This window comes from Bombyx mori, chromosome 1, assembly GCF_030269925.1.
Source record: "Bombyx mori chromosome 1, ASM3026992v2".
Taxonomy (NCBI): Eukaryota; Metazoa; Arthropoda; class Insecta; order Lepidoptera; family Bombycidae; genus Bombyx; species Bombyx mori.
This window is the reverse complement of record NC_085107.1, coordinates 11,310,654-11,329,167: the sequence shown is the minus strand read 5'-3', so window position 1 is coordinate 11,329,167 and position 18,514 is coordinate 11,310,654. Positions and strand designations below refer to the sequence as shown.

At 37.2% G+C, this 18,514-nt stretch overlaps 1 protein-coding gene across 1 annotated transcript; it reads left to right on the top strand.

The window, feature by feature from the left end:
• Positions 1-11,718: 11,718 nt before the first annotated feature.
• LOC732961 (3-hydroxyacyl-CoA dehydrogenase) lies at positions 11,719-18,247 on the top strand (the record flags this gene model as incomplete). The annotated part of the gene is given in 6 exon segments (NM_001046959.1): positions 11,719-12,050; positions 12,608-12,772; positions 14,566-14,730; positions 15,627-15,755; positions 17,285-17,393; positions 17,964-18,247. Coding segments are annotated over 6 exon segments (768 nt in total). The 5' UTR covers positions 11,719-12,041.
• Between the last annotated feature and the right edge of the window lie 267 nt (positions 18,248-18,514).

Sequence of the window (18,514 nt, the reverse complement as noted above, 5' to 3'; positions counted from 1 at the left end):
TATGGTATGGTATTTAAATGATTAATGTCTATCGGCTTTGGTATTCACTTTAACAGCAGGTGGGCCGTAAGCTCATTCACTCATCTAATCAAAAAAAGTAATCCCGAACATATGCACATTTTGAAGATAAAAAAAGACTAGAATGTTCCTTAAAAAGTTATCTAGGTAACAGAATCCCAAATAAGCCTTTCAATTCAATCCTCTCCTCCTTGCGTCTGTTTCCTCATTACTGAGGGTCCTGGTCATGGCCTTGAAACAGTTTGTTTTTTATAATGCACCGCCATCTGTTCCTATCTGCAGCTGAGTGCAGAGCATTGTGCATTGTGGTATCAAGGGCTGCACAAATCTGGTCCGTCCAATGGGTCGGGTTCCTGCCTCTAGGTCGCTTGCCCTCGACCTTTCCAGTGACCACCAATTTCTCCAAGTTGTTATTGTCTTTCCTTGCAATATGGCCAAAGTATTCAAGAATTCTTCGCAGGCAAATGGTGGAGAATCTAGTCCGGATCTTGAGCTGAGCTAGGATGGATACGTAGGTGCGGCGTTTGGTCTAGGGAATACCCAACATCCTCCTCCAGCACCACATTTCGAAGGCATCAATCCCATTGCGGTCAGCTTTCTTTATAGTCCATGTCTCTACTCCGTATATGAATATTGAAAACACTAGTGTGCGGACTAGGTTGCTCTTGGTGTTGATAGATATATTTTTGTCCTTTCATATTTTGACCAGCTGAGACATGGCACCTTTTGCCATCCCAATCCGTCTGCGAATTCACAAGAGCCATTGTTGCTGATGTTGGAGACCAGGTAAACAAAGTTGTCCGTTACTTCTAAATTAAGTGTACCACTGAGCTCTGTCTGCCTCTGCGATCAACGATCATGACCTTTGTTTTAGATCTGTTTATCGCGAGTCCGAGGTCTTTGCTAATGCGCTCCATCCTGTCCAAAAACCTGCCCATCTCGATTTCGCTGGCTGCCAAGAGAGTGGTGTCGTCAGCGTAGCGTAAGTTGGAGATTTTACAACCTCCGACGGTAATGCCACCATCCCAACCATCGCATGTTTTCGTGACGATGTATTCGCCGTAAATATTGAACAGGATGCAGCCCTGCCGCACGCCCTTGTGAAATTTGAACGAGTCAGCCGCAGTCCTATCGACTATTATAATTATTGCTTCCTAACAATAATAATAAGGCGACCCGACTATTTCGGAAATTTGAAGTTCGACATCCCCGGTCAAAGGTACAGGGGAAGCCCCAAGACAAGGTGGTGAGATGTAATGTTGAAGGACAAGAAGGAACGATTCACTGGATGAACGAAGGTCCACTGTTACTGACGTGTAAGACAAAGTTAAATTGGAGGAGAAAAATGAAGAAAACTGACTTCATCACTACTTGGGATGAATAGCTAGGAAGAGAGAGAGAGAGAGAGAGAGAGAGATCACTGATTCCTAATGCCGTTCGATCCAAAAGGAAAACGATCCAAAACAGGACAAGATCCAAAATAGAAAATGGCTGCTCAGATTGTTCTCGAGTTTTATCTCTCTTGGGCTGTTGAATCTTCTAGATCAGTGATCGGAAACTCGCAGCTCATGAGGCGCATGCGGCTCTTTGATTCCTCGGCTATGACTTTTCCAATAAATTCTTATTTCAGATACAAAATATTATGTTACTCATTATCTTGCCTTGTAAGAGACGAGTAGGTAAACCTTTTTGTCACACAAGGCCGTAAATGTTAAAAAAAATGGATCTCAATAAATTTCTACCGTGTATTTGGCTCTTTTGGTTAACCCACAGACACAGACCACTGAGTTTCCGATCCGATGTTATATTCTGCGAGGCACGGCTCTTGCTAGGTTTCGTCTTAGCAACAACGTCAGGTTTGAGCCCCGTGAGCTCACCTACTCGCCCGGCGACGCTGATATGGTCTCTCAAGAAGTCAAGAGCCTCAGTTTAGGTAGGCAAAAAAAATGCTGACAAGAGCGGTTGGTGTATCGCGTCTGGACCGGATAGGCTGATTCTGACCCAACGAGGTTTCCCGGGACACCAGCGGCACTGCCTGAGTGGCATGACAAGCAGTACGGATGTAAATAATGTTCCAGAGCTTTCGTTTCGCCGTTCCGTCAGCCGGACAGCCTTGAGGTAAGCCGCGCGTCTGGTTGCAGTGTTAATCGCGGTAACTCCTTACCACGACAGAATTTTGACCTTGGGGGGGATCGGACGTTTGAACGAAAATGTAGGAGAGTCTTTTGGGAGTTATCGTCGTGGGTAGAGTCATAAATAACAATTTTGAGCCCGCGATCCGCCCCCAACATCTGCGAACTTTTCAGTCCCACATACCCAGCGCGCCTCCTAACGCGGCGAAATTGCAAAAAAACCGGCCCCGACCCAGAAAAACAAAGGGCAGTAAAATAAAAAAATGAATACTGAAATGTAAAAATCTATCGTTTAAAAAATTCATAAAAGATTCACAACATCACGCGCGAACGGCTGGATCGATTGCGCTAATTCTTTTTTTGTTGTGTTTTTTACTGCCACGAGAAGGTTCTTATGAAAGAAAAAAATAAGAAAATTGTGTGGGAAATTATGAATTCAGAATTTCACAGTTCACGGAAAATCGTTGCTATTGGACCAATAAACGTTGTGTGCCAATATTGCAAGACATTTGAATATAAAAATGATAGAAGCTCCTGGATAGCGTTATGCGAGCGTTCAAGTCATATTGACGCAATTGGCACCGCCACCGGAGCCACTACATTCATTGGTTTGGAAATGGACATTCATTGGAAATGGACCAGATTCTAAACATTTTTGACTCATGCAGCAATACAATAATTGATTTTAAATGACGTCATTTGGAGCTACAAAAGCTATTCAAGACAATGCCAATTTTCAAGATAAGTAAGTATATTGAAAAACAATGAACTGTTACCAGCACCTGTCTGTAGCAAAATAGTTGTCAGGCTTTAATTGAAATGGTGTATCAATTGAAAGGGCGTAAAGTACATTTGTAGCTCTACAAATTGCCAGAAGCAGCCAGAAATTACTTGGCAACAGATAGAGGATAGGGGAATGGTAGTGTTGACAAAGTATTTTCAGAGCCACGTGGTAGAACCTAATGGTGGTACTACAAATAATCCGCTATACAATATCCTATAATACATCATTTTCAGGATCAGATTTGTATAAAAGAAAATTCAATAAAATCAATAATCCCCGAAGAGAAGCGAGGGCGAGTCGCTAGTAATTAATAATCTATAACTTAACTATAAAATATCTATATATTATTTTCAACCTTTTCTGCTTATTCGCTCGTAATTATTGTAGAAAATCCACTTATATGACCTATTAACGTTAAATGTCAACATCTCCATCTCCATCTATACCACAGTCCCAACTCGTACTGTAGAAAAGATAATTTCCTATTATTTTGAACGAATTCATTTTCGTATAGTGTATTTTGCGAGATCCTTTCATAGTTGAACCAAACCGAAAACGGTGGAACGAGAGATCAGATCCCAAGCGCTATTAAATGTCAAACTCGAAATGAAATGAATGATTAAGAAGAGTATTGATATTTATGTATAGTAGAAATAAATATATCTAAATACTTATTTAGTATATTTAAAATGTATGTACATAAATCTTACCGCGCATCACTGTGTTATCTTCAAGTCGTTGACGCATAGTTTTCTTTAACTTTTCCAAATCGAATTTTAGATTTTTAAGTGAGTCTTCTATGAAATGTACAGATGTCGTTTTTGTAGCTTTTAAAATCTCAGAAAGAGATTTATTAATACCCTTCATTCTTTCATTTATAGTAGTATCCAAATGATTCAGCTTTCGCTCTATGGTTTCTATCATTTTTAAATACTTTTCGCTAGCCATGAGAGTTTCCACAAATTTCTCGACAACCGCATCGGTGATGGCTGTTCTGCCGGTAGTAGAAGGGAAATGATCCCGAAAATTTATTTTATTAAAATCATATATTTCGTTCTCGGCTTGAATTCGTTGTAATTTTTGGATGTTTTCTTTTTTGGCGAATGTTGGGTACAAAAGAGTAAAAAAGATTAAAATGTATTGAGATATCATCATGCCAACAGTATCTTGACACGACTGTAATGTTTCATAAAGAACTATTATAATATGTACTTTTTACACCCTCAAGACAATTTAATAAAACATTAAAGTCCATTGTGAATTAACAATGCATGTTTTAAGTACACATAGCCAACCTTTCAATGAATAAAATTTTAAATATTGCTCTTATTATACTAGTACATGACACAGCTCTCATCATGACCTCGTGTGTCAGTGAGTACTTGTGCCATTTAGTTTCGTTAACACTAATTTTTTAAGTGTACATAAAAAGCGTATTGAAAATATTTTTAGGTGGGTAATACGAATATATTGTGTTTAAACTATGATAAAATCACGAAGTCGATATAATCGTGAAACTAGACTAGGTTACATTTAAATTTGGTCTAGTAATTATTATATCTATTATGTCTTCGCCTGGGGGCACCTTGCTGTGTTCAGCATCACTGCCAGTGTGGCAACATTGTCGACCGCTTTGGTTACCTTTTTTTTATGATTGAAAGATTACTGGTAGCCCGGAGGCCTTTCCAGTTTCACCAAGACATGTGGGTGAGCAAAGGCTCAGCCAGGAGGGGTGGGATTTGCTAACAACTACCCGAGCGCCTCCAAAGGAGACCTAACAACTCAGTAGCAATTGCTTCGCGAATGAATCTACTACCGGATCGGAATCGCGACCCACTGAGAAGATCCGGCGCGAAACTCAGTAGGCTGATGCATGGGTTAGGTTGCACGTCGACCTCTTTGTCGAGTTCGACGAGTACGGTTACCGGGGTCCCAAAGCCTGCATAACATTGCTGTGCTTTTCGCTGGGTTGATGTCTATGCGCCATTTTCTGAACCATTGTCCGAGGGTTAGCGCTGCGCTCTGGAGCTTACTCGCGATTAGGGACTTTTTTCTACTTGAGTAGTAAACGGTTGTGTCGTCAGCAAATAAGGCTAGCTGGGTCAGCGGCGACCGGGGAATATCGTTAATAAATAAACTAAATAGGAGCGGATCTTTGGTTACCACGGGCTCTCATGTGCGAAAAACGCTGGCAGAATATCCCGCCACGCCAGCATAAATGACATCATCCGTCGGGCCCTTGTCAGCGCCGGCGTACCAGCCATTCTAGAACCGAAGGGTTTGGTGCGAGGCAATGGTAAGAGACCAGACGGTATGTCGATTATTCCCTGGAAGATGGGTCGGTCGCTCGTTTGGGATACGACTTGTGTAGATACCATGGCACCGACACATCTTCCTGCGACTAATTCTAACGCTGGCAGCGCAGCTTCAAAGGCTGAAGGCCTCAAACGGCGGAAATATGAAAATCTTTCTAAAGATTTCATTTTTGTTCCATTTTGGGGTAGAAACTATGGGCCCCTGGGGTTCATCTGCTAAAAGCTTTTTTAAGGACCTTAAAAAAACTATTTGAAGCCTCGGGAGACCAGAAGGCCGGTACCTACGTATTTTGCTCAAAGAATTAGCTTTGCTATCCAGCGTGGAAATGCTGCCAGCCTTCTGGGAACGCTGCCAACTGGTGGTGAGCTAACACAGATTTTCTATTTACAAGTAAGTAGCTTTATCTACCGTTTAAAACCTTCTTTATAATTTAAATGTATCTAAAAAGAATAATAGACCGCTATTACAAATTGGTTTTTGTCAAGTTGCAATTCGCACTTACTAGCTTACATAAGTTCTCTCTATGTACTCTATTGCACTTTCGCATATTCTTAAAAACGCAGCGCACAAACATTGTTTTTTGAAACTTTCTCGCCGGTTTCCCAGTTAACGTAGAAAAAACCGAAGCATTAACGATGATGCATAACGAAATATGCTCCTCCTTTTTGTCGGACAGTGGCCCTGATACGAGCTGTCTGCGTCTAGGTGGCGCGAACGCTACATACGATTTTACGGTCTGCAGGTGTTGTGAGCAGTTCGCGGGCACATGGGTGTTTTATGGCCCTTCCCACCAAACGAATTCCCTTGCACTCTCTAACTCGACGCCGCGCCGGCTTCTACGGTACGGCGGTCCTACCATGCCGCAGAGGCGATGCCGCTGGTGTTCCGGGATACCCTGCTGGGCCAGAAACAACCTGTCGGGTCGGAACACGATACACCGCCGACCGGGTTTGTCTTCCACAGTATGCTCGGCGACGACAGCGATGACGACAATGCGGACCGCACCGCAGGCCGCAGTCGCCGACGTGTCGTCCCATCCTCGTGGTGACAGCGTGCTAGAGTGACAGTATCGTGCGGCGCAGCCTCAAACCCTTAGGTCGTCCCGTGACCATCACCGGGAGGAGACTGCCTCCTCACAGGGCAGGAGTTGGACCGAGCATCATGCCGAGCGTCACGACGGTCGGAAGCGACAAGTCCTATTTTTGCAATAAGGATGGTCAGGATGTGGCGCTAAAGCGGGGCAGTATGTGAGCGGGTGCTCCGCCGTGTCCTCGTTGCAGCCACTGCAATGGTTGCACTTCAGCGTTGGCTCCCTCCAGGCGATATACCTAATACCTACGTTTATTAAATTAACTAAACTTAACTCTTTTATCTATTTCTAGGCCTTCCAACCAAACATAAGCCATCTCTACCATTTATGTCTCAAAAATGCTAATTTCATTGGAAAATGCGTTCTTAAAATTTTAATGCACTTGACTTGTTATGCCGTGAAACGTATTAATCACTTTATAGTTATATAAGAAAACTCGGAGCCAGATGTTCACTTTGACAGGGTTTTCGAACAAATTGTATCATCAACCTAGGGAAGAATTCTAGTAGGTATATATACTAGTGAATATAGTGATGATAATAAATATGAAGATGATTTAGGTTAAACACCATTGTGTTAGTAATAAAAAAATGTGAGCCTTCACGGGACGCCTCGCAGATGTGAAACATCGACATTATTTTGTAAAAGTAATATGCAGAAAAGAACAGATTGTGATAGGAACTAAATATGTCATAATGATAAAATAAAATATTACGAAACAATAATTTGTTTTCAAGTAAAACACAGGTTATGTGTACTGTAGTAAACAACACTGTATACACTACGGAGTATACACTATAGGTATCCGAGCTCAGTGTAGCGAGAGAAACGGCTTAACGCCGGATCGAGTGGGAGAGAATCGCACAGTCGATTGCGCATGGCGACGCGTCGCCACACCGTACACACTACTACATAATTATAGACTGTATATATATCATCATATAGCGTGGCCACGGCATGCGTCGCCACGCCAGAAATTGGTTTTACGAGCGGCTATAGATGTTTCACATCAAAAACTTAAAATTATTATTACTCATTTCAATTCACCCTAAGAGCTCACTCACATTAATGATTTCGATTCGCTCTTACATATTTACCGTTAAATAAGACTGATTGATCGATTATAAATTGAGATGAGTTGAAATTATCGTCGTTGGATGGTTTTCCTAATCTTAATGATGTCATTAATTTAATAAAAAAATGTATTGTTGTCAATAATCAGACCACAGAGATAAACAATGCAACCATCGATTCCAAGTTCCGTATAGCGACGACGATCCAAAAGGTTCGTTAATGACTATTACTACCACAGAAATAATACATTACTGCGCACACAATCCCTGTTTTCCAAATACAGCACAAGAGCGCATTATGCGGCATAATGCTCAACGTTGAATGTTTCAACTACAGCAACGCTTCGCACAATCGAGTCGGTATCGATTGCGAGTATCACGCGAGAGCATTACTTTTGAGAGTGCTCGATATTAGATAGCTCGATATATAGACGCATAATGCGCTCTTGTGCTGTAATTGGAAAACAGGGTACCTATGTTCCTCATCCTTTACTAAATCTATCAAAATTATCATCCTAAATTTGACAGTCTGACCCAATGAAGTAGGAAACCTATGGAAATGAAACGTCAACCAAAATTTCGTGCCACTGTGACGTCATCTGGCCACAAAACATGGCGGCTTTAGTGCTGTACAAAAGATTTCAATGTTATCAGGTTTTATCGATAAACGTTCTTGGCTTATTTTATTTTAAATATTGTTGAGTATTATTTATTTGTAGAATTTATACTTTAATGGGAAGTATTTAGGTATATTGTTATGTGCAAATATGATATGATTTAGATGGGTGAAATCTAAGACAAGTTCGTTCTTCGAATTTGCCAAGTAAACGATATGATGATTTTTAAAAGTTGCTACACTGATTTTATAAAGTTGTCGTTTGTCGCAAAACATAAAGATATGGCGTAGTTCAAAGCCATCAGCCCATTTCTAGCATGCTAAATGTTATCGTATTTTGAGTACGTGTTTTTCTTAGACTGTAACAATCTATTTTAATTGTTTTGCTGACTCTAAAGTCCGTAACATACTACCGCAGCGCACCCCAAGGAAGGTGCGCCGCAACATTTGAATCACTTTCGCTTGAGAGTGATTAAAATTTTAAACTTATCAAGGGACCGCGTGAAAAAAAAACACCTACAGAACATTTATTCATTAATTACAAACGTCATTCCTTGTGACTTCCTCTCTAAAATCACTTAATTATTAAATATTTAACAAATTTACAATATTGTTTTACTCACTGCGGAATAAAACTATTTTATTTAAATAGTTCCGAAGAGATTTTGTCGGTAGCCTTTTTCCCGAAATATCTAAACAGAATGTCTAAATATGTTTTGATGACATATTTTAAAGTGGTATTTATGATTAGTGTCATGATCAATAGATTCCGACCGAAAAATGGATTTTTCGGATGAGGGCTCCATAATGAATTTAAATACATATAGATAATAGTTTTAGGGCATTGACTTTCTTGAGATCCTATAAAATACGTTTTAATTATTATTTTTGTATGTTTTAAGCATGATAAATTATGAAATTTTAAATAATCAATCATATTAAATCGATATCAAAGTCAATAAATAATGTACAACCCAAAACAGACGGCCGAACTGACGTGACAATGACATTTGGCGGGCTAAACATGGCGGATTTTCGGCCTCATTAGACGGAGACGGAGATATTTACGTATATTCATGTTTCATTTTATGTACGCACTGAAATACTGTTATATTGTTTTCCTGCGAGTTAAAGTGCTGAGTAAGAACGAGATAGATATATGTTTATGTATGTGCCTTCAAAATGGGTGCTATTTATATAAGCAATTGTACGTATAGAACAATATGTCGTGTCCCTACTATATAGGTCTATGGTCTGACCATTATCTTTTTGTCTATGGTGTAGTTTAAAACCATAGAGTTACTATTCTAACTGGAGTGCTTACTTCGTTTGACATAAAAACTAAAAATATACTTTATGTCTATGGCTTAAAGTTTATTTTTAAATAGCAAAAGATGTAAGGAAAAACGGTCTGAAAAGAGAATGATTATTAAGTGGTGGTGTCCCTCTCGCACATTTTACAAACAAAAAGCAGTGTTGCTAGCTTAGCGGATTTTCCATAAAATCTCGGAATTTGGACCCCCGTCTTAGTTATCAAAAATGGCTTTTAGTGGTTAGTGGATTTTTTAGTAGCTTGGGCGTTGTTGAAAATTATCGAAAAGGTTAAAATCAATCCACTTTACAGGATTTTAAACATTTTATGACAATAATATATCTAAATACATATTATTTAAACGATGTGACTTAAACTTAACTAGAAAATGTTGCGAGAATTTAGAATTTCCATCAACGTCAAAAATTAAATTGGTTCAAAATAAACGTACAAAGTTATGGTGAAATTAGTTTCGGATGATGACAATTTATTAAAATAAATTATATAAGAAGTATTGATTATATGATATATATTGATTTTTAATAGAACATCATATATTAATAAAACTTATTAACAAAAAAATTATTGTTCTATATTAATAAGAACTCTGTTTAATGGAAAATTTAATGGTAGGTACGTAGATTTCTGATGGTTTTCATGTTGAATTTGGTGGGAAGCCAGATTAATTGTTGGCATCACCGAAAAAGAGCTATGAATGGATTAAAAGAAAAATGGCGTCTATTTACGTTTGTAGTGCGAAGTTAAAATGGCACTGATACAGCTTGTGGCTTGTTTTTTTTCGAAAATCGTGAAAGTTTCCGTGTAATCATGGTGAACACTTTTAATGTAAGTGGTTTTAAGCGAGAATCCTCTCCAGTTTGTGGAATATCCTTCCATATGTCAGATTCATTGATAAATTTTTACTAGTGTGAGCATATATTTTTAAAATGTGAGATATTTTGTCTCATTATAATATTTAATACCATTTGTCTTGTAAATTGTACTTAATCTATGTCATATACTAAATTTGAAAAAACAATCGTGAAAACTATAATTTTGCAATGTATTTTTCATATTATAAGAGCCATCACGTGGTATTTTTTGAACTTTTTTTATTGTATTGAATAGCGTCGCACGCAAGCATGTATATCATTTGCCTGACGTTAAGCGAACGAGGAGGATCTTCTAGTAAATATGACGTTGGAATTTCTGGAAAATGTCCTATATAAAGGTCAAACAAGAACAATCAAGTACTCAAACGCAAGAAATAAAAAATACCCCGAGAAAAGCAAAATTACGACAAGATGTTAAGGTATTGAAACAAAAACTTAAAAGTCGCGAAATAGTGATTGTAAATATAAAGTCGATTTTAGATTTATTAGAGAAAAATGGCGATTTTTAATTGAATTGAAATTTAAATTGCGAAATTTTAATGATACTGATGGTCCACTTAGATATTGATTAAAATAAATTATGTATTTCGTTGAAAAAAAAGAATTTACTTAAAATAGAGGAAATGTTATATTATAAGACTACAGAAAATTAACTGAACTTAATAATAATAATATGTATAACAAATATTTTGTAAATAGAGATCAAGTACTATGTGTATCGTGTTATGTGTATTGACTTGTCATTTAAGAGTTATTTAATTGTCTACATATAACAAATAAATGAATTTCAGTTCATTTCATTTTATTACCCATTGTGTTTTATTTCCTAAAATGTAACTAGTAGACCTAATATACACGTGTCATGAAAATAGCACAGAAGTAAAAATACAAGCAATTTTAAATCAATTAAAGATGTGAATGTAGGAAAAGAGCACCCGATATGCGCAGACCATGTCTGTTCAGTGTCTCACTCAGTGTGTCAAATATTAATTTGCACGGCCCACTTAGCCAGTACATTAAAGTAGGAATTGCGTAATTAAGTTCAACATAATATATTATTTAAGTCGCGGTTGAGTATTCGGACGTTAAACATGAGTTTGTGGAAGTTTAAGTAATAGAACTGAGGTAATGATGTTTATAATAAAACTCAGTGCTAGATTTTCGACAACGCAGCAATTTCCAAAAAAAACCGTCGAAAAAAATCACCATGACGACGAAGCAATGTTTAGAATTGAATTTACATAAATAAAAGGTTGCAAGCACGTGTTTTGTATTTACATAGGGTTACACAGAATTACTTAAGGTAAATTCAAAACTGATGCATGTGTATAATTTTGTCCTATAATTAAATTATATATGGTCACCACATTAGACAAGGACACCGCGACCAAAAAGTATTCTCTTTCGAGACCGATTTCTCGGCATTAGACAGCACTCCAGTTGTAGGTACATATTAACTCCATGTTTAAAACTGACTTAAAAATGGAAGAGCACAGATAATAAAATTGTGAAAACAAAAATTAATTTATAATTTTAAACATTAGAGAAGCACTACGTAGAAAATAAAACATACTTTTAAATACAGATACAGTTCTAAATTGTAAGACCATTTCATTTAAAATTTAATGGTTAATTCTGAATTAATAATAAGTATTTCTAAAAATCTTATGTTATCAGTTAACTCAAATAAAATTTTTAAATCATTGATAATACACGTACTTAAAATCTACATAAGTGAATCTTTGACCATAGTCCGAAGGTCGTGACAAGTCTTAAATTTGATCATATTATTATTTAAGTCGGAAAAATGTTTAAGGTTAGTGTGAAATTGTTAATTTTTATATTTTAAACCATTTGCTTCACGTTTGAGTATATACAAAGAGACATCTATTGACATTGTTACATTTCTGCAAAGTAAGAAATCAGGGCTAAACTGGTACTAAGGAATATTTATAAGCTTAAAATTGATAACAAATAGCATTAATTTCGTAGCTTTTTTAATATTATACTTAAACTCTTTCCTACTAAACAAACAAACTTAAAAATGACAGATATGTAAATACGCATTACTGACAGATCTGTGGTAATAATTAAATTTGTGTTTATAGGTGATTGGAATATTTTTGTAAAAGTATTTGGAGCCATAGTACAGTACCCCAAAAACTTTTATGATATTTCAGAAAGTTAGCAAATATGTATACCCAATATAGGTTACTACGTGTGATTACGATGCCTGTTACTACGTATTTTTCTGAGATTGTTATTTAAAGTTAACAATAGTTTTCTTCTGTCCTTTGGGTTTTTAACGATCTATAAAGAAGTAGGAATAAGTAAAAACATTGTTAGATTGCTGTAATTATTTTTATGTCACAGGGCCTAGTAGCTTTGGTGACTGGAGGGTCATCAGGATTAGGAAAAGCTACTGCTGAGCTGTTAGTAAAACAAGGGGGCAGAGTTGTTATCTGTGACTTACCCTCAACCAAAGGCCAAAATACTGCTAAAAGCCTTGGCGAGAATGCAGTGTTTGCACCTGTTGATGTGAGTATATTTATTCTTTTTAAGCAAATTATTAAGTACTTTTTAATTATTAAATGTACTGGGAGCAAGGTATATATTGAGTTTGCACTAATCTGTCCTTTTCTGATTTGAAGCATCATTGCATTCTGGTTTGAAGAGGGATAGGAGAAGCACTTGTTAATAATACAATAGAAACTGTCTTCGTTCTCACTGCAATGTCTATGCACTGCAGTAACTACTCATCACCAGATTGGTCACTACTATCATTGGCGACTACTATTGGTACAAAAAAATTAGTATTGTAGATTAAGTTAAAAAAGCGGTGTATGGCGATTACAAGAACCGCAGTGGACAGTCTGAAGAGATATGGAAGAACAGAAGCTTCACCAAAGCTACAAAGATCGGGCTCATGCGAACTCTTGTTTTCCCCATATATTTATATGCTGGGAAGATGTGGACTTGGCAGCAAGTCCAGAAAAAGATGGTGGATGGTATGTGGTGCTGGAGACGAATGCTTGTTATTTCATGGACCGAACTTAGCACCAACGTCTCCATTCTTCAAGAAGTCGGCATTAAGCAGGCTCTTTCGCTGCTTGTGCATGGGCTCATACTATCATTTTTTTTACATATTTCCCGGCGCGGAAATGACTCCCTAGAGCACCTTGTTGTTCAGAGCAATGTGGAGCAAGTCAAGTTGGCAGTTGGCGGTTGTTAGCTTCAGTGTACCGGGCTCACCACAAACTGGGAGAAGTGGCGATTGTTTGTGAGGCGCATAACATCTGCCCACAGTAATAATATTGAATGACGACCATGACCGCTCTGACTACAGTGATATGACAAAGGAGATTGTGGATTGTGTTTAATAATTAGCAGTACAAACACTCAACATTTTCTTGTGCTTTAATTTTTCAAACCTAGACCATTCATTTAAGCTAGCTAGTTAGTTTTTAATTTTTCAAACCTAGACCATTCATTTAAGCTTTTTAGTTTATTTTAAACGATTCTTCTTGTTTTACTCTGCTTTTATACAACAACTTATGGGGTTTTTACTTTAATTCATAAGTGATATCTACTGATCATATTTAAAAATATTAACACACTTACAAAAATAAATGGTTCATATTTCATAACAACAGTTATCAACAGTCTTATCAATAAAAAACATGCTTACATCATAGTAATTGTAAAATATTATGTCAAATAATTGTTTACCTTCAATAATCTTGTACCTTTAAACGAGCAATTCTTGTATATACTTATATAATCTGAATCTCGGAAAAGGCTCCAATGATTTTCATAAAATTTATTATACAGTGGATTTCGGGGGCGATAAATCGATTTGGCTACGATTTATTTTCTGAAAATGTTGTTTTATTCGTGTTTTCAATAATCAACTCTTCCCGACATCTATTGGCGAATAATAATACTATTTTTCTTAATTGAGGGTAACTAACCGCTTTAAAGACACAACAAGTTATCAAAAAAAAAACCGAGCAAAGCTCGGTCATCATCTTGTTAATTTATTAAGAGATGAAATACTTGTTTATCAATAAGGTTGTGATATAGTCAAAACAGACGAAAGTGTGTTGTTCAAATGCAACTCATACTTTTAAGAGTATAACCCATTTTACTGACATTAATGTTGTGATATCTATAATAACCACTGAATGCTAGGTCGATCGTTACCTACCAGTCTACTGGTAGGTACCAGGTCTGTTGCGTTTGTAGAGATGGTTACACTGGTAAACAAATTTCACCCAAGATATATACTCAGTCTCGATGATTATCATTGTAATTTTTTATTTGGTTCAAAGGTAACTTCGGAAGATGATGTGAAGGAGGCTCTACAGATAACTTTAGACAAGTTTGGTCGATTGGATGCTCTTATAAACTGTGCAGGCGTTGCGAGTGCATCAAGAGTTTATAATTTCAAAAAGGAACAACCATTTGATTTGAACATCTTTCAAAACACTATTCAGGTACAACTTTGTACTTGTATACAAACACTTTGATAAAGAGGCATCACCTCAATAAAGCGACACGACACGAGAACCCTCACATCGTGGCCACCAGTAACTACATTCCTGATCCTGCGGACAGAATGGAAAGCAGTCGACATCGCCCCAAACACGTCATTTCGGATCCTCCCGATCTACTAACGGTGCTTTTAGGTAACCCGTCGCTTGCGACGAAGGGCTCGACGAGTAAATTAACCCTCAGACACAGCCCACTGAGTTTCTCGCTGGATCTTCTCAGTGGGTCGCGTTTGCGATCCGGTGATAGATTCTGCGAAGCATGGCTCTTGCTAGGGTTCGTGTTAGCAACGTCATCAGGTTTGAGCTCCGTGAGCTCACCTACTAGTTAAGGCTACGCTGATATAGCCTCTCAAGGCTCTCAGCTTAGGTAGGAAAAAAAATGTGTGCGTGTACTAGTGTACACACGTAAGAAGTGAAACTTATTTTTCGAAAAATGATCTACATGCAACTTTCTAGAAATTGGTTAAATAAAGTTAAATTAGATAAAGTTTAAACAAAAGGATTTTATTATCATAGACATGAATACAAAAAAGATGGCGCGTAACGGAAAAATGTGACGCGTAACCGAAAAATGTGACGGTAAATTTTTTTCCAACGCCGATAAAGAAGTTTCACTTCAAAAAAAAGTATACAATTTTTTATATTTTCCTTGACTGTCTCTCTGGTAATATTCTTATTTTTCTGTACAGATTTGACTAGTTTAGTGCTCAATGTTTTTAAATAATTGCATTTTAACTTCTAATTTCAAATACTAAGCATAAGAAAGTTTAAAATAGTAAAACTATGATTTGAAAATTACCAAAAATAACTTATAAATGAAGTATTAAAATAATTTACAGGTAAATTTGATAGGAACATTCAATGTTATTCGCTTAGCAGTGGGGCTAATCGGGAAAAATGCACCAGACGCTGACGGACAACGCGGAGTCGTTATCAACACGGCCAGTGTCGCTGCATTTGATGGACAGGTAAAAAACCCACCAAAATTAATTTTGTCAGTGTCATTTATTTTTCTAAAGGCGAGGAATGGTAGATCTATTACTAAAATAAATAATAGTTTCAAAAAACGAACAAAATACGCTTTTATAGAAAATCCAACAAAAAAATAGAAAATAAATTTGAATCAACCTGACGTTTTGAAGGGGATCAAAATCATGTTCAAAGATTCCGTTACAAACATGCATACGTCTGAAGCCAATAAAAGCGTATTAAAAAATACTATTATTATTTCCAAAATAAAATTTTTGGTAGCTAAAAAACGTCTATAAACAAAAAAAAAAGAAACTTAATTGATAAACAGAAGCGGCTGCATTTACGTGGTTATTGTCTAGGAGCTCCGGTAAACTCAACACCGGGTGGGCCGTGAGCTCGTATTACCAATAAAAAATTAGGGAATGTAGCTTAAAAAAATATATTATACCTAGTCAGGTCATAAGTATTGTCACACAGTAAAAACTTTTCTTTTAGAATGCTGGCCACAAAAAAGTTTATTGAATTCGAATTTCGAATTGTTCATGAAAATAAAAATGTATACTTTTAGAATTTTACTCATTTTTAAATATGGAGTGGACGCTTAAAGAAGACCGTGTTGCAGTTATTGCGTTGCATCGTTGCGGCTATGCGCCAATTCAAATTTTTAACATACTGAAAATTTTGAATATAACCAAAAGATTCGTTTATCGTACCATCAAACGATACAATGAAGACTCTAGTGTAGATGACAGGTCAAGAAGTGGTCGCCCTCGGTCTGTTAGGGCTCCAGCAGTGATAAAAGCTGTGAAGGCGCGAATTCAAAGAAATCCCAAACGTAAGCAGAAACTGTTGGCCCTTCAGATGGGATTAAGCAGAACCACGGTGAAAAGGGTGTTAAATGAAGACTTAGGGCTTCGAGCATATCGAAGAAAAACAGGACATCGTTTGAATGCTCGTCTAATGGACCTGAGACTGAAGAGATGCCGCGCTTTGTTGAAGCGGTACGCGGGAAAAAAATATCGGGAAATTTGGAGGAAAAGGCGTGCTCAAAGCCTCATCCCAATTTGGAGTCACTCAAGACATCCTTGATTAAGGCAGCCGCCGCTATTGACATGGACCTCGTTCGTGCTGCGATAGACGACTGGCCGCGCAGATTGAAGGCCTGTATTCAAAATCACGGAGGTCATTTTGAATAAACTTTAGTGTCATAAGAATCTATGTTTTGTTAAGTTCATTTTGGTATAGGAATGGTTACATAATGAATAAACTTGTTTCAATTATTTTACATTAAACATGTGACAGAATTTATGACCTGACTAGGTACATTGATATTAATAATCAAAGAGTGAATTTCTACATGAATTTCTATGAAAATCCTGCTATCAGCTATTCTGAAGCTATGCGGGTTTTTTTAAATTCTTTATTAGAGCCATACACCTATTAGGTTAAATCGGCTACTATGCGGGTTTGAATTTTGTTAATGGATTTAATAGTATTAATTTGCAAACGTAAATGTAATTTTCAGATCGGACAGGCAGCTTATTCTGCTTCCAAAGCGGGCGTGGTAGGCATGACATTGCCTCTTGCAAGGGACATGGCCAAACAAGGAATCAGAGTCGTCACTATTGCACCAGGTATACATATTTAATCTGATATATAGTTTGTTATAGTTAGTGTTCAGTTTCCTTCTATGGCGAAGCAGCTATGCGTTGGTTAAAAAGTAGGATATAATACAATTGAAGCTTCCTCATTTTCAAGGTGGGTTGCGAAATGTACATTATGATCACTGTGGGCTCCAGTCACCACTTATCGTTCTGAGGACTGTAATATAAGATCTAAATTTCAAATGTATTGTATAACGGGTGTTCCAACTCTTCAACTGGACCGCATGATTACTTCGCTGCAGAAACAGAGTATCTTTACCACCCTCAGACACAGTCTGCTGAGTTTCTCGCCAGATCTTCTCAGTGGGTCGCGTTTCCGATCCGGTGGTAGATTCTGCGAAGCACGGCTCTTGCTAGGGTTCGTGTTAGCAACGTCGTCAGGTTTGAGCCCCGCGAGCTCACCTACTAGTTAAGGTTACGCTGAAATAGCCTCTCAAGGCTCTCAGCTTGTTAGGAAACAAAAAAACAAAAAAAAGATACTTACCCATGAAGAATTACAGTATGCTCGATCAAAATAATAAGCAATCTTTATTTTCAAAGGATTATTCCGTACACCTATGATGGAACAATTGCCAGAGCCGGCGATCAAAAGCCTGGAAGCGTCGGTGCCATTCCCTTCTAGACTTGGGCATCCTCAAGAGTTTGCATTGCTCGTTCAGAGCATCATTCAGAACCCGATGCTAAACGGCGAAACTATACGATTAGACGGCTCCCTCAGGATGCAGCCTTAAATTTTAAGACTGTGAGTAAGATGTAGAAATTATGTAGTTACAAATTTTTGTTAGTAAATGTTGAAATAAATTTTATACAAAGTTTGACATAGACTATTTGTTTTAATGTAGTTAGTGGTATGTCTCCCTTGGTTTATTGTTGTTTGTAAGACCTTGTAAGATTAAATATCGTAATTTTTCATTGATTGATCCTTATATGTAACTAACTAAGGTTTTATTAACCTTATTTATTGTTTGTGAGATTAAAAGTACTATTCGCTGTAAATCAGATCGGACTTTATAAGTATTTCGAAGTAGGTAATGGGAATTACTGTATTGTAATTAGTACTGGAATTAGTGGTTCTTTTTTTTTTTTAAAGC